We start from the raw sequence: 15350 nt of genomic DNA on the forward strand, positions 1-15350 counted from the left end.
CACCTCAGCCTACCAGATGTAGCTTCCTATTTTATTTCTAATTATTTCTGGGACTTAGTCTCTAAACTTTTTCATTTATGCCCACCAAAGAGATTTCAACCTTAGAAAGCGATCTCCAGAATTGACACCCTGGGATAAATCACCAGTCCCTCACCCTAGTTACAAGTGTGTTTAAATAAATGGATTAACTTGACTTCCGCGTCTAATATTCTGACACTGATACTAGTAGTCCATGGGTAAGAACATTAGACCTAGAGACAGAAAACCTGAATTCAAATCCAGCCTCAGATTCTTATGAGACATATGTTCCTGGGTAAGTCACTTCACTTTTGTCTCCCTCAGTTTTCTAAACTATAAAATGGGGAAAATAATAGCATCTACCTCCCAGATTGTTGTGAAGATTAAATGAGATGATAATGTTAAAACACAGGATGTAGCACACAGTAGGTGCTATATAAATAGTAACCACCATCATCCTTATATACTCTAACAAATATAGAATATTCATGATCACTTGTACTAATATTCTAACGCTATCATTATTTGTGTTAATGCCATAAGGTAACATATTAATGTTACAATTGTATAACATTATATATTCTACCCCTGTTCGCTTGAATAAACACATGAAAAGAAAAAAAAAAAAAACAATAGAGATTCAAAGGGAACTTTTTTCCATCACAAAAAGCTTTTGTAAGCCAAGCTTAAGTCTTTTCTAAATGTCAAACTCCCTTCCATCACGGAAAATCTCAGAGAAATCCTTCTTTGATTGTAATAACAGGTGAAAGGAAATCCAGTGGGCTTGGGGGCCCATGCAATTCCAACCTAACTGAAATGACTTCCCTCCCTCCCCAGTTTGCTCAATCATCATTCCTTTACTCCGCTCGTAAAAGTCGAAGATTCTGGGTGAAACGTAGGACTAATATCCCAAGCTGTGTTGGCGGCCAATAAAACAAACAGATCGCAAAGACAATCATCAAAATGCCAGCCGCTCTAAGTAGCTGATGAATGTGACAAATTTAAAGGCAAGCATTCCCCCTGCCACCTCCTCGTTGTTCTGACGACTGCGCCTTAAATCGTTCCAACGCCAAGTAAACCATTGGGAATCACAGTTGGATTTCTTTTTTCATCCCTAACGGTTCTTACATCTCAAACCACTGTGATTTTCCCAATCAGTTATTTCCAATACAAGGAAGGGGGTTAGGGGGAGGGAAGCCATTCCCAGAAGTGCTTGTTTCTTCTAATTACTATGTTACGAGCCTCACATTAAGCCAGACGTGAGTACATTTTATCGAAGGATAATAACATACCATTACTTCATAATCGGGACCCAACAGGTTTTCCCACTTGGATTTCAGCTCATTTTCCAGGGAGCCAGGAACAGTATCTAGATGTTTAAAAAAAAAAAAAAAAAAAGGAGCTGAAAACAGAAAACATCAGCATTTTTTCAGAAAAAACAGAAGCTAAATTGAGAAACAGAAAAATGGAGGACAAAGAAAGTACATCAAACTCCAGCCCAATGGGCAGCTTAAATCGGAGGTGAATGGAAGGAATGTCAATCCCAGCTCTACGCAAAGGAGGGTGGGTTCTCATCCCAGCCCACCTGCCTCTCCCATTTCTGGGTGAGTGAGAGTGAGCAAGGGAATCTGGAGGGTTTGTATGGATGGGATCCTTGATTCTAACACATATTGGCTGTCCTGGGCAAGTCCCTAGCCTCCTCAGTACTTTACTGAGTCATTGCTAAATGGGTTTGACTAGCACCAGTAAAAAGAGTTTCCATGCAAGGAGATCCTCACATGGGTGAAATCAATGACAGAGCTGAACTTTCTTCCCCGCTGAGTGCCCATGATGTAATCCTCCCCTAGAATAGAAGCTCTTTCAGAAGAGACAACTCCATTTTTATCTTTGGCATCAGAGTGACTGCTTAACAAAACACTGCTAGACCGTTCTGCCTTAAATATTAATCACTTGACAATTATGGGATCCCAGACTTGGAAACGGGAGGGACCTTGGAAAGCATCTAAGCCCTCACTGAATAGAGAAGGGAACTGAGGACCAGGGGGGTTAAAAGTTAGGTATTAAGATCACTGCTTGGCTGGACTCCTACATCACCCTTCTCTCCCTCTCAGGAGAACGTAAACCACCTGAGAGCGGGAGCCTTTCTGCCTTCCCCTCTGAACCCCAGGGCTTAGCCAGAGAAGATGCTTAGTCAGTGATTATTGGCTAAGATGGCTCTAAATGCCAACCCCTCAAGTCGTACAATCACAGATTCAGAGCTGGAGGGTAATTTAGAGGCACTGGACTCCCTCATTATATAGATGAGCAATCTGAGGCTGGCAACACTGTGAGCTGCCCAGGATCACGAAGGTCCTGAGGATCTGAGGTGGGATTTGAACTCAGGTTTTTTTGAGTTTATGTTCCACACTCTCCCCAATGCCCAACACGGGCACTTCTGCTGGAGGAGCCTCCCCTTATCGGGAAACCTCGGTTCTTAAGAGCAGGTAAGCCCTAAGAGCTGGGCCCTCTTCTTTCCTCACTTGGCAGAGCTCGAATTCTGTCTGGCTTACCAAGGGCCGTCTGTAACATGAGCTCCCGGAGAAGATCTGGTTCTGAGCCAGTCTTTGGAGGGAGTACAGCTACCCTGACCTGTCTCTCTTCTCAACCTTCACCCCGCAAAGGCAGACAATCGTGTTATGTCACCCAGCTTGCCCTCTGGGTGACCTCGCTCCCAGCACGGCCCAGGTATCAAAATCCGCAGCCTGAGCAACACTGAACAGGTGGAGTCTAAAGCTACCTGGACACAGCTCTTGAAAATCAATTCTCTATCCCCCATTAAAAAAAAAAAAAAAAAAAAAAAAAACAAGAAACACAAAAGACTCTTGATGTTTTATCACAAGGTTGGATAAGTCAGAGAAAGATTATCGCAGTCAACATAAGCTGTCTGGCTCCAAATCTGAACTTGACCTCCAATGCCTCCCCAGTCTTTGGTCCCCAGCTCATTTCAGACCCTCCAAGACCACGTTAGGGGCTGCACCTTAATCAGCAGAAAATGAAGCCCAGAAATCCTCAAAAATGCACCATCGTGAAACAGAACTTGCTCTCCTAATGTGAGTTGGAGGAAGCATTCCAATAACCCCAAGTTCTTCCAGGAGCTCTCTTTCACAAAGGGACCTCTCCGGGGGAAGTGATGGGACACAATAACCCCAAGTTCTTCCAGGAGCTCTCTTCCACAAAGGGACCTCTCCAGGGGAAGTGACGGGACACAATCAGAGATGTGGGAGATGGAATTGCTTTTAGAGGCCCACAAATCTAATCTCTCCATCTTGCAGATGGCATAAGAAGCTAAGAGATTTGTTAGCTATTAACTAGGGCAGATCATCTACCTCTGACATCTCAGGGAGTCAGGGAGGGGCCAGAGCCTGTGTTCTCAAGGACTATGCAGATGGAATACTATATTCAGATAAGGCCTTCTAAGCAGAAAAGATTACAAACAGAATGTAAGCTCCTTGAGGGTAGGAACATTATATTTTGTATATCTAGCACCCAGCACAATGACTGACTCAGGACTGCCCACTTAGTTAATATTTGTTGACTCAATACAGATACTCCTCATCCAAGGACTAACCTAGGATATTTCAGACAGATTCTCTGCTGGATGATCCATTTTTCATCCACAACCAGTCTGAGAGTATCTACCATGGAGAGCCCAACTACCTTGGTGCAAGGCGTAGGCACTTCCAACAAAATCATGCAATTTTGAAATAGTAAGGAATTATTCAAAAATCCCATTGAGAACCTTTAACACTAATTTTCAAATTCAGCGATGTTAAGGTGGTGCTGGCTTCTGTACTACATTTCTAAGATAAAACTTGGGGGCTTAACTTTCTATCTATTTCATTCAAGGCTATATACTATTTTATCTGTTGTCAGGAGAGGGGAACGTTCTGGGATGCAGTCTCAGACCGACCCTTCATATCGACCATATGTCGATGAGTAAATCACTTTTGTTCTGTTTCATCACCTATAAAGCAGGGACGCCCATGGCTTCCTAGCCTGTAATAGGATAAGGACATAGCAGATGTCCTTGAACTCCTTCCAATAGGGTAGATGCAAACTTTTAATGCTTTTTCTTTTTTTGTCTAATCCATAAAGGATAGAGCCAACAAATTAGAGGCCTTCCTCTCGTTCTTTGAATAATTTATCCCTCCTCATGGCAAAGGTGGAGGACAACAGGGGCAAAAAGCAGCATATATCTCCAAAAGTAGATACTCCGTTTGTTTTTATTTAACTGTATTTCTTTGTTGGTCAGCTAGATGGCGCCATAGTGGATAGAGTCCACAGCTTACAGACAGAAAGTCTTCCTTGAATTCAAATCTGGCTTCAGATAATTCCTTCCTATGAGACTCTAGGCAAGTCACTTCTCCCTGTTTTCTCATCTATAAAATAAGCTGAAGGAGGAAATGACAAACCAGTCTTTGCCAAGAAAACCCCAAATGGGGGCAGGAAGAGTAGAACAGATTGAAAGGACCGAAGCACATTATTTCATTGAATTTCAATTTATCCCACCAGCCCTAGGGCTCTACCTCATCTCTTCCCTTGAATGGAGGGTGGAACCAAGAACTCCAAAACCTCCATAGAAGGACAGAGTTCAGCTCAGACCTTACCTCACCATTTGGGACTTTTCTGCCCAGCTTCTCCACTGTGCACCATATTAAAGAATTCATCCTTCCCCACTTTTTACTTTGCTTTTGTGTGTAAAATTTCATTTGATGGGAGTGTTGGGTCTGCTCTAAAGAACTGGAGGAACTAGTAATATGCCAAAGATGAGCTAAATAATAGCCGCTCTACAAATATAATCTCATTTGATCTTCACAACAGCCCTGGGAGGTAAATGCTATTATTAGCTGTCATTTTACAGATGGGGAAACTGAGATAGGTGGAAATTAAATGACTTTATCCAGGGTGATAGAGCTAGGAAGTACCTGAGGCGAGATTGGAGCTCCATTCCTCTCGGCTCCAAATCCAGCATTACCTGTCTACCTGAATTTGCATTCAAAGTTTTTTTTTTTTTTTAAATTGCAAATTGTACTCAATTCTCCCTTCTCCTATTCCCTCTCCCCCATTTGGGGCATTTCAAAGTTCAACTATTATAGGATATACTAATAATCTTAATGCTAGTTGTAGCTTTAAACTGCACCTAAGACTTTTGGGACAGCCTAACAGAAATTACAATAACCAAGCCAATAATTGCCCCCAAAGTGAAATGATTTAATCAGGGGCTCCAGCTACAGGCTGAAGAGGGAAGAGATTATTTAAAATCCTCTCTTACCAGCTTACTGATACTGGACTCATTGGCCATGAAGTCCCTTCCAACTCTGAAATTCTGTGGTTTTTTACTTCTATTTGCTACTTGTATTAGTCAGTCATGAACATTAATCATCTATTAGGTTCTAGGGACTGTGCTAAACACAAGGGACACAATTAAAGACCCATTCCTACATTCAAAGAGCTTGTAGTCTAGTAGGAAAAAACAAAATAAAAATTATAATTTGAAGAGGAAAAAAAAAAATCAGCAAACTACCCCTTCTCCCCTCCCCCCCCCCAAAAAAAAACAACTGCAAAGCAAACAACCAAACCCTCTGTAATGGGAGAAAACACCCAAAAGGAAAGTAAAAAGTGGGGGAAGATGAGTTCTCCAAGATGGGGGTACAGTGGAGAAGCTGGGCAGAGAAGTCCCATAATGGTGCAGTCAGGTCTGAACTGAACTCCATTGTTCTATGGAGGTTTTGGAGTTCTTGGCTCCAAATCAATGAGGTAAAGCACTAGGACTAATAGGATCTTGCAGGAGAATGAGATTTTTCCAATAATGAGCTTTCATGGTGGTCATTTATGTGACCATATCTCTCTGGGTCTGTTTCCTCTTATGTAAAATGATTTTAGATGAAAATGATTTATAAATCCTTTCCAACTTAAATCCATGATCCTAATGTGCCTCAATTCACGCCCACATGAACAAAAGTTGAGTGCACAGACCATGTCTGGGTCCAATTGCTTAGGGACCAATCATCATTCTCCCTCGAAGGGGGAGACCCGGATTCCTGCCATAGTTCAGGGGTGCTCCCAGCTGCCAATCTGGGACTCTTTGATGTTCTGGTTCTTATTCAATGAACAGCGTAAAAAATGAAACCATGGTAAGTGCTCACAGCAGTGGGCAACATTTTGTTAGAAGAGGACATTCAAGATTCCCGATTCCCATCTATCACTCCCCTGACATTTCAGTTCAATTCAACAAGTACCTATTAAATGCCTACTATGCGCCAGGCACAAGAATGAAAATCCTTGGCAAATCTTCAAAATGGAGCAAAAAGGGGGGGCCGGAGTGGGGAGGCCACAAAACCCTGAATTCTAAAACAGAGCAGTGGGCCGGGTTCTCCAAGAAATGTGAGAAGTTTAACTATTCTGACCTATTCCGTTACAATGTGTGAACACAGATCTGCCTGGGAAAACAAGACCTGTGCCTTTGTAAATGGACCGTGGGAAACCCACAAAGCCAATGGAATTAAGACATTCGCGTCTCAAAAAGCATTAAGTTTGGTATTTCTGAGAAACACAAGTCAAAGCCCATTAGACTTTTACAGTAAATACAAAAGGTAGAAACTTCCTTAAAGACCAGCATTTCCCAAACTAATTAAGACAAAGAGCACTTATAGAATCAGAATATATTGACAGAAAGGGCATACTTTGGTGGGAATCTCAGGATCAAAAGGGACTGGATAATTTTAGAGGGGAAAAAATAGAATATGAACCAATATTTATCATGTCAAATCTCTCCTGTATAAACTTTTTGTCAAATCCCTAATTTTATCATTAATATTTTTACCTAGATCTGTGATTTTTTCTATTTTGGGGACATCTGGTGTAACAGTTCTCTAGACTACAAATCAATTATAACTTAAGAGTCTCAGGAGAGCTGCTTGAGGCAGTCAAGGGGAAGTGACTTGGACAGAATCATTCAAATCCATTAGGCATCTGGATTTGAATTCAGATCTCTCTGATTCCAAGATCAGTCCCTTAATCACCAAGTTATGGCCTTTCTGTCAATATATTCCGATTCTACTGTTCAGTTCTGCAAACATATATTGTATCTAGGATATACTGCAACATATCTAACATATATAGGACTGCTTGCCATCTAGGGGAGGGAGTGGAGGGAGGAAGGGGAAAAATCGGAACAGAAACGAATGCAGGGGATAATGTTGTAAAAAAATTATCCTGGCATGGATTCTGTCAATATAAAGTTATTATTAAATAAAATAAAATAAAATATTTTAAAAAATAAAAAAATATATATATTCCAATTCTATAGGTGCTCTTTGTCTATTATAACATATGGATCCATGAGGGAAAATCAGATTGGTATTTATTTATTTATTTTTGGCTAATAAATAAACACCAATCTGATTTTCCCTCATGGATCCATATGTTATTCATAGGGAACAGTCCTCCAAAACAGTTGAGGAAAGACTGTCAGGAGCAAGAAGGGACATCTGTGCCAAGTGTATAAGAACCCACGTGTCAGCATCAGGAATCAAATGATACTTTAGGCTGCTCTTTAAATGGTACCATGGATATCCAACAGTCCATGAGACTCCTGTCACTGGAGGTCTTTTAAATGACCCGATGAGAGCAGTAATTGAATCTCAGTATTGGAAAGGACCTCAGAGTTCAGTCTGAACTTATTCTGCCATTCCCTCCAAAACATCCCAGACAAAGAAGTCATCCAGCTTTTCTTGAAGCCATCCAATGACATGGAGCTGACTACTTCCTAGAAGCCACTAGGTGGCGCAGTGAACAGCATGCTGGACTGACACAAGAGCTGTGTATCTTTGAACAAATCATTTAAACTCTTCTCAAGATCAGTTTCCTCATCTGGAAAATGGGGATAATAGCACCCACTGCTCAGAGCTATTGTGAGAATGGAAAGAACTTTCTAATCCTTGTAGAGCTAAACAAATGATAGCTATTAGAAATGTTGCTATTCTATCACAATTATTATTTCTGAGGCAACCTAAACCATTGTGGGGACCTCACTTTATTAGGAAGTTTTTCATGATCCTGAAACTAAACCAAAAGTCTTCAGGAAGACAAGAATCACCAAAGACACGGGAATTAAGTAGCAGAATTGATGTTCAATTCTCTCTCTCTGCTCTCGGGCACCAAATGTCTTTGCTTTAATCTGGTTTTTCCAACTATTCAATGCACATACCAGATCAGCAATGAATGAGAACTTGCTCTAACTAACCGTGATTAAGCTGAAGTTGTTCTGTATTTCGGGTGGATTTAAACATTTGCACAAAATACCAGTAATTTCATACAGAACAACAAGTATCTTCAACAGTGAAAAATAAAACCAAAGAATGAAAACAGAGCAAGTTATAAGTTCTCTTATGTCAGAAGACAAATATATATATACATACACACATAAGTATGTATATACACACATGCAACATACATACATGTACACTATTTACATGTGTGTTAGAAAGACCCAACTTTTTGAAAAGTTTATTAAGTTGCTTTTTTCATGTTTACTAATTGTGATAAAAAGGGAAACATATGAGACCTTCAGAGAATTACTGAAATTAGAGCGAAAGGGAATCGTGAAAGTAGCATTCTTAATCTACATTCCATGAACTTAGAGAGCTTTTTTTTAATTTTTTAACAATTATTTCAATATAAATGATTTCCTTTTTTATATCTCTGTGTATTTTCATTTATACATTTAAAAACATGATTTGGAGAAGGTCTTCACAGGCTTCACAAGACTGCAAAAGGAATCCATAATATAAGAAAGATTAAAAACACCTGATGTATAAGTTTTCGTATTTTACAGGAAAGATACTGAGGAACAGAGGGCCTATGGAATTATGGATAAGATCACACATGAGTTAATGACAGAATCAGGACCTGATTCCAAGCTAGTGAAAACAGAAGGTATAAGACTGAAAAGAGCCGCATGGACCTACCGAATGGCTGTGATGACAGCTTTGGCTTCTCTTCATCCTTCAGATGAGCTGTTTTCTCTTGCTTCACTTCATCTTCCTCATCTAAATTCGTTTCGGTCTCCACAGCTCCCGTTAAAATTAAGGCGGGTGTTTTGGGTGATGCTACAAAAGTCCCCAAAACAGCAAATTATCCACATGGACTCACCAACAGTACTTTCTATGTCAAAGGACTTCAAGCTAGAAGGGCCTTATTTTATAAAGGAAGAGATCAAAGCCCAATAACCTTTATTCAAGGTCACACAGGCTGACGCAGGATTCATATCAAGAACTGATTGATCACTTATATGAACTGATGCTAAGTGAAGTGAGTAGAACCAATAGAACATGGTACACAGTAACAAGCTCATGTGATGAATAAGTGTGATGGACTTGGCTCTTCTCAACAATGTGGTGATTCAAGGCAATTCCAATAAACATGGGGAAATTGCCACCCACATCCAGAGAGATCATTATGGAGACTGAATGTGGATTAAAGAGTATTCTCACCTTTTTTTGTTTGTTTTCTTTGCTTTTTCTTTGTTGTGTTTTTTTCCCCTTTTGGTCTAATTTTTCTTATACAACATGACAAATAGAGAAATATGTTTAAAAGAATTACACATTTAACTCATATGAGATTACTTGCTGTCTTGGGGAGGAGAGAGTTAATGGAGGAAAGGAGATAAATTTGGAACACAAAGTCTTACAAAAATGAATGTTGGAAACTATCTTTACATGTATCTGGGAAAAAAATACTATTACATTTAAAAAAAAAAGAATTGATTGATTCTGAGAGGCAGCTGGGTGGAGTAGTATAAAGAACACCAGCCCTTGAGTCAGGAGGACCTGACTACAAATCTAACCTGAGAAAGCTATGTGACCCTGGACAAATCACTTAACCTTGATTGCCTCCTCCTCTCTAGAAAAAATAATTTATTGATTCTGAATACAATATTCTTTTTTTTTTTTTAAAAAGACCAATCTAGTCCTTTTCTCCAGTTTCTTGGCCTTCTCTTAAGCCCTTCAGAAAGAGTATTATGTAATGAGATAAGGGAGACAGAGGCTTTGTAAAATGATGTGTTTCACAAAGAAAAGGAATTATTCATTTCTTCTAAAATATTATCCATTAATGATTTTCAACTATCTGCCTTTAAATATTCTTATGCTTATATACATATATTGTATTTAACATATACTTTGACATATTTAACATGTGTTGGTCAGCCTGCCATCTGGGGGAGGGGGTGGGGAGAAGGAGGGGAAAAACTGGAACAAAAGGTTTTGTAATTGTCAATGCTGAAAAATTACCCATGCACATGTCTCGTGAATAAAAAGCTATAATAAAAACAAAATAAAAATAAAATAAAATAAATAAAGAGAAAATAGAAATAAAAAAAAATATTCTTATGTTTAGTTTTAAAATTGCAATTTAAGAGGTTTTCAATATTTTTAAAATTTAAATATATTTTCATTCATTCAATAGGTATTAACTAGCATTTATATAGTGCTTTAAGGTTTTCAAAGCACTTCATTTGATATAATTCATTTAATATAACAACTTTGGGAAGTAGGTGCTATTAATATCTCTATTTTTATAGATGAGGAAACTGAGGCACAGAACTAATTTTTTTAAAGTGACTTATCCTGAGTCACACAGTCAGTGAATATCTGAAGCAGGATAGACTGTAAGCTCCTATAGAGCATGAACTGTCTTTTCCCTTTCTTTGCATCCCCAGCACTTGATGGAACGGATTTCATTTTTATTGACTGATTGAACTCAGGTCTGCAAGCTCTCCTACTGGTCCCTTCTCTAGAGCCCTACTTCTGCTGTCCAGCTCTAGATAGAGCCTTGTGCCCTTGGATGGAAGGTGAAACAGATGTCAAAGAGACAAAAATCATGGTCCTTCAATTCCAGGAATTTTCCATAGAGAAATACTTTTAAGTTGCAAAACAAGGCAATAGAATATGACGTTCCTAACTCAAGATCAAGCACAATTCTACCAAAAGGAGTTCAAAGTGCAAGAAAGGGGAAACTGTATGGAAACAAGAACAGAAACTCATGGTATTGTAAGATCGAAACAGGAAGGGTCCTCAGTCCAATATCCTCAGTTTAGTTTAAAGATGAGGAAACAGAGGCAAATGTCAAGTAACTTTGAATTGGATCTTGTACAAATAAGATGCCTCATGGAGGAAACAAGATATAATAAGATAATTTGTGTAAATCTTCAAATTTTTCAAATGACAACCTGTCTGAATTAAATTACTAATGGCAATAATATAGCCATTGAGGTTACTTTGCCAAGTGCTTTCTATCCACTGCCTGAGAAGGGACCATCTTGTTTATGTCTGTGTATCTCTAGCATCTACAACAGAGTAGATGATTATAAATAATTACTGAATAAATGAGTCTCACAATCACACGAGGCACAGAATGAATTATTGGCCCCCTTTTACAGATGAGGAAGCTGAGGATCAGAGAGATCTAGTGACTTGCTTAGGCTCACACAGCTCTTAAGAGCTGAAGTTGTTATTCAGAGCCAAGGCTTCCTGATCCTAAGTCTAACAATTTATCCACTATCCCTTATTCTCCTCCCCATCCAATCTGAAACGTAGATCTGCCCTATAAAAGATTCCTCCTACTTACCAAGCTGACATTCTCTACCAGGGACAGCAAATTAGAGCCAAGTGCCCCATATCAGCTGTTATAACCATTAGATTTTACATAAATATTGACTTAAACTTCTCTAAACTCAATATTGCATTTTTATAACTATTCCTCTTGAAGAATCTTGGCGGTTTTAAATGTTGAGCATAAAATGAAGTTGACGGGTCATCTGTTTTTAACAGCAAAATTACTTTCATGGTAAATTGCAGGCTTCAATTTAAATAAAGATCACTATCAGTTGACGGAAAAGGTTTCCAGGTCTGACTTCTCCCTGCAGCTGCTTTACTGGAGAAAATCAACATTCTTCCCCACGGATAAATTCTGCTATAACATTACTAGATTTTGAACAGCCTGCTCAAGTCATCACTGCCATACTGAAAGATATTTCCTTAGGTTATCAACCTCTATTCATATATACAATTTGAGGTCAATACATTAAGAAATGAAAGAGCTACAAATTTATAGCCAACATTTAGGATCACAGAAGTCCTGCCAGGGAAAAGTAGCAATGAAGACAGTGGGTTCTGTATTTTCTGATCTATTCTTTCTCACGACATTACAAAGTCAATCAGAAGATTAAATCCAGAAGGGTTTTAAAATAAAATGTAGCTTTCAAAGTAATAGGATACTTAAGGTTTATCAAGTGCCAAGACCTTAAGATGAGAGGTGTTCCCACTTTATTATTCAAATGTGAATAATAGACATATTTTGGAAAGGACAAAGTTCCCTTCTTGGAGAAGTGAGACTCATTTCCATCTGGAGGAGTAAGAAATTGGCATTGCCCACTTGTCAGAGATCTAATGTTTTCCCACTCGGGAATGGCGCGTCATCAGAACGGGCATCTCAAGGTCAACAACTGGCTAGCAACCCACTGCTGCTCGATGGGATACCCCGAGGTACTCAGAGGCCCTAAGCATTTAGCTCATCCAATCTTCATATTTTGCGATAAATAAACCAAAGCCCAAGAAGGGAAAAGGACTTGTTTCACACTCACAAAGCTCCAAGTCTAGTGGATTTACTTTTCACCGAATTTCATAAAATAGGACTATTTGGGGCAAGGTACAAACATCAGGAAAAATCCCATTTGAATTCCAAGTTTCATGAAAAGGGGAGGCACGAGAAAGATTTACCTTCATCTAAAGATCTGTCAGGTGGGAGAGGTGAAGACGACGCTTTCATTCGTACTAGAGTCAGATGCACCGTATCTCCTGCCCTGCGCAAAACCTCAATAACTTCCTGATTGGCAAAACCCTGGATATCTACTCCATCCACCTATGGAAGGAAGAAAAAAAAAAGAAGGAGAGAAGGAAGAGAAGAAGGAAGGGAAGGAGGAAGGAAGGGAAGGAGGATGGGAGAGTGGAAGGAAGGAAGGAAGGAAAGAGAGACAAAGGCAGAGGGAGAGAGAGAGGAAGGAAGTAGAGGAGGAAGAGAAGAAAAAGAAGGAAAAAAGAAAGGAAGAATGGGAGTAAGAAAGGGAGAAAGAAAATAAACAATTATTATGTTCCTACTAATGTGTTAGGCACTGTATTAAGCATCTGACAAATATTTTACAACATTAATCCTCCCAACAATTCTGAAAAGTTGATGCTATTTAAAAGGTTCCATTAAGGAACAAGGGGTCAGGAAGCCTCAGCTTACACAAATGTAATTCCTTTGGAAATGAAACCTAGCTCCTCTTTTAAGTTGTCCCAGGACTAAGTAAAAAGCAGCATGTTAGTCTGCAATAAAAATATATATTATACATGAAAAAGAATCTCAATCTTGCAGGATGGGAGTCATCCTGACACAAGCTGAGATTGGTTCTTCCCAAATTCTAGAAGCCTTGGAGCTCTCTGTCAGCTTTCAGAGACTCTAAAGGAATCCAGCCATCTATCAATCTGTTTAAAAGACCTACATTTCAATAATGTGAGATAACAAAGGCAACAAATTAAAAAAAAAAAAAAAAGATCCAGCAAAGGGCATCCTTTAAACTTTCTTAATTATTCTTCTTTTATGACCCAAGTACATTTCTCAAAATATAAACTAATACCCTCTGCAGTAATATAAGCCCACTGTAGATTTTGGGATTTACCAGGATTATTAAGCTCCACCTTTAAACAGAAATAATTTCTTTAGTTTTTCTTCAGAAGATTTTCCCCCTGCCATCCATCTTGGGGGAAATTTCCTACATTTCTTTGCTGTAGAAACCTGGTCTCCGGGAGCTTTTTGGCTAGGCAAACTTAAAGAATCAGAATATACTGAATGCCCAACTCAACCCGCCTCCCCATTCTTAAAAAGTCATCCCCACAGAGATATTAGGATAAAGAATTTTTTTTAAATTTCATCCAATTTCCAAATGAAATCTGAATACTTACAGCAACTATCCTGTCGTTAATGTGAATTTGGCCATTATGATCTGCAGCACTGCCCGGTATGATATTTTTCACATAAATCCCCGAGACATCCCCTGAATGGGCACAAGAGAAATAAAAGAGAAAGAAATCACTAGTTATCACTTGATTGCCAAATATTTTACTCTAGGGCATGAAGAAATGGAGGTAAAGGGCTGATGTCCAACATAGCTCCAGTGTGGCAATCAATGAACTGGAATGATTTACTTCTTAGTGACAATGGAAGGTTCCACTGGTGGGAGGCTGGCATTTGGAAGTGAGAGGGATGTGAAAATCATTTTCACATCGAAAGAAAATAAAATCAATTTTAAAAGCAGGTTTCAAAGAAGAATTAACTTCTCTGCCAAATATATCTGTTTTATTTCTGGGAGACGGCAGTTGACTACACCCTGCCAGCTATCAACATGACAGTCAGGACCAACTTGATCATCGTTCATAGGCAGATTGATGCGAGGGATCTGATTTCCAACCTCTTCATATAAATGAAACTGATTTTTGCTAAGTTACCAATCAACTCTTTATTGTCAATTTCTTAGCCTTGATTCTCCATGACCTTCCTTTCTATATAGCCTTTGACCTTTTTGATCATCCTCACCTTTTAGACACTCTCTTCTCTCAATTTTCAGAACGCCGATTTCTCATGGAGTTTCCCACATACGTGATCGTTCTTTTTTCAGTCCCTTCTGTTTAATCATCATTAATATCATGCCCCGATCTATGTCTATATCTCAGGGTCCTATCATGGACTCTTCTCTACATTTATCACTTGATATCTTCATCAGGTCCTATGGCTTAAATTTTTCATCTCTAGGTAGATGACTCACAAATATATATCAAACCCTTATCTCTCTCATGAGCTCTAATCACAAATCTGAAGCAGCAAGAAAGCACAGTGGATAGAATGAGGGACCCAGAATCAAGAAGACCTGTGTTCAGACAATTAACTAGATGGGTGAACTTGGGCAAATCAATTAACATCAGTCTGCAAGTTCTTCATCTGTCAAATGGGGATAACTATAGTACCTATCTCATAGAGTTGTTGTGAGAATTCTAGTGATAAAACAATTTGTACATCTTAAAGAACTGCAGAAATGTTAGCTAGATAGCAGTAGCAGGGATGGCAATAGTGTTAGAAGTGGTCACAGTCCAAATGGCTCTTAGACGTTCCAACCAGGATTTCCTGAAGGCATTTCAACTTCACTATGTGCAAAACAGAACTCACTATTTTCCTCCAAACTCATCCTTCTTCTGACC

The 15350-nt window shown here is 39.1% G+C and overlaps 1 protein-coding gene across 1 annotated transcript in view; it reads right to left on the bottom strand.

Annotated features, from left to right (window-relative positions):
- The window catches only part of PATJ (PATJ crumbs cell polarity complex component), a 325629-nt gene that overhangs the window by 273240 nt on the left and 37039 nt on the right, over nt 1-15350 (bottom strand). Inside the window, exons 10-13 of the mRNA XM_051999546.1 lie at nt 14061-14152; nt 12837-12978; nt 9027-9167; nt 1311-1387 (exon numbers count right to left, since the gene is read on the bottom strand). Of these exons, the coding sequence (XP_051855506.1) occupies nt 1311-1387; nt 9027-9167; nt 12837-12978; nt 14061-14152 (452 nt within the window). The remainder of the gene's footprint in view (nt 1-1310; nt 1388-9026; nt 9168-12836; nt 12979-14060; nt 14153-15350) is intronic.

Source organism: Antechinus flavipes, chromosome 4 (assembly GCF_016432865.1).
Source record: "Antechinus flavipes isolate AdamAnt ecotype Samford, QLD, Australia chromosome 4, AdamAnt_v2, whole genome shotgun sequence".
Classification (NCBI taxonomy): domain Eukaryota; kingdom Metazoa; phylum Chordata; class Mammalia; order Dasyuromorphia; family Dasyuridae; genus Antechinus; species Antechinus flavipes.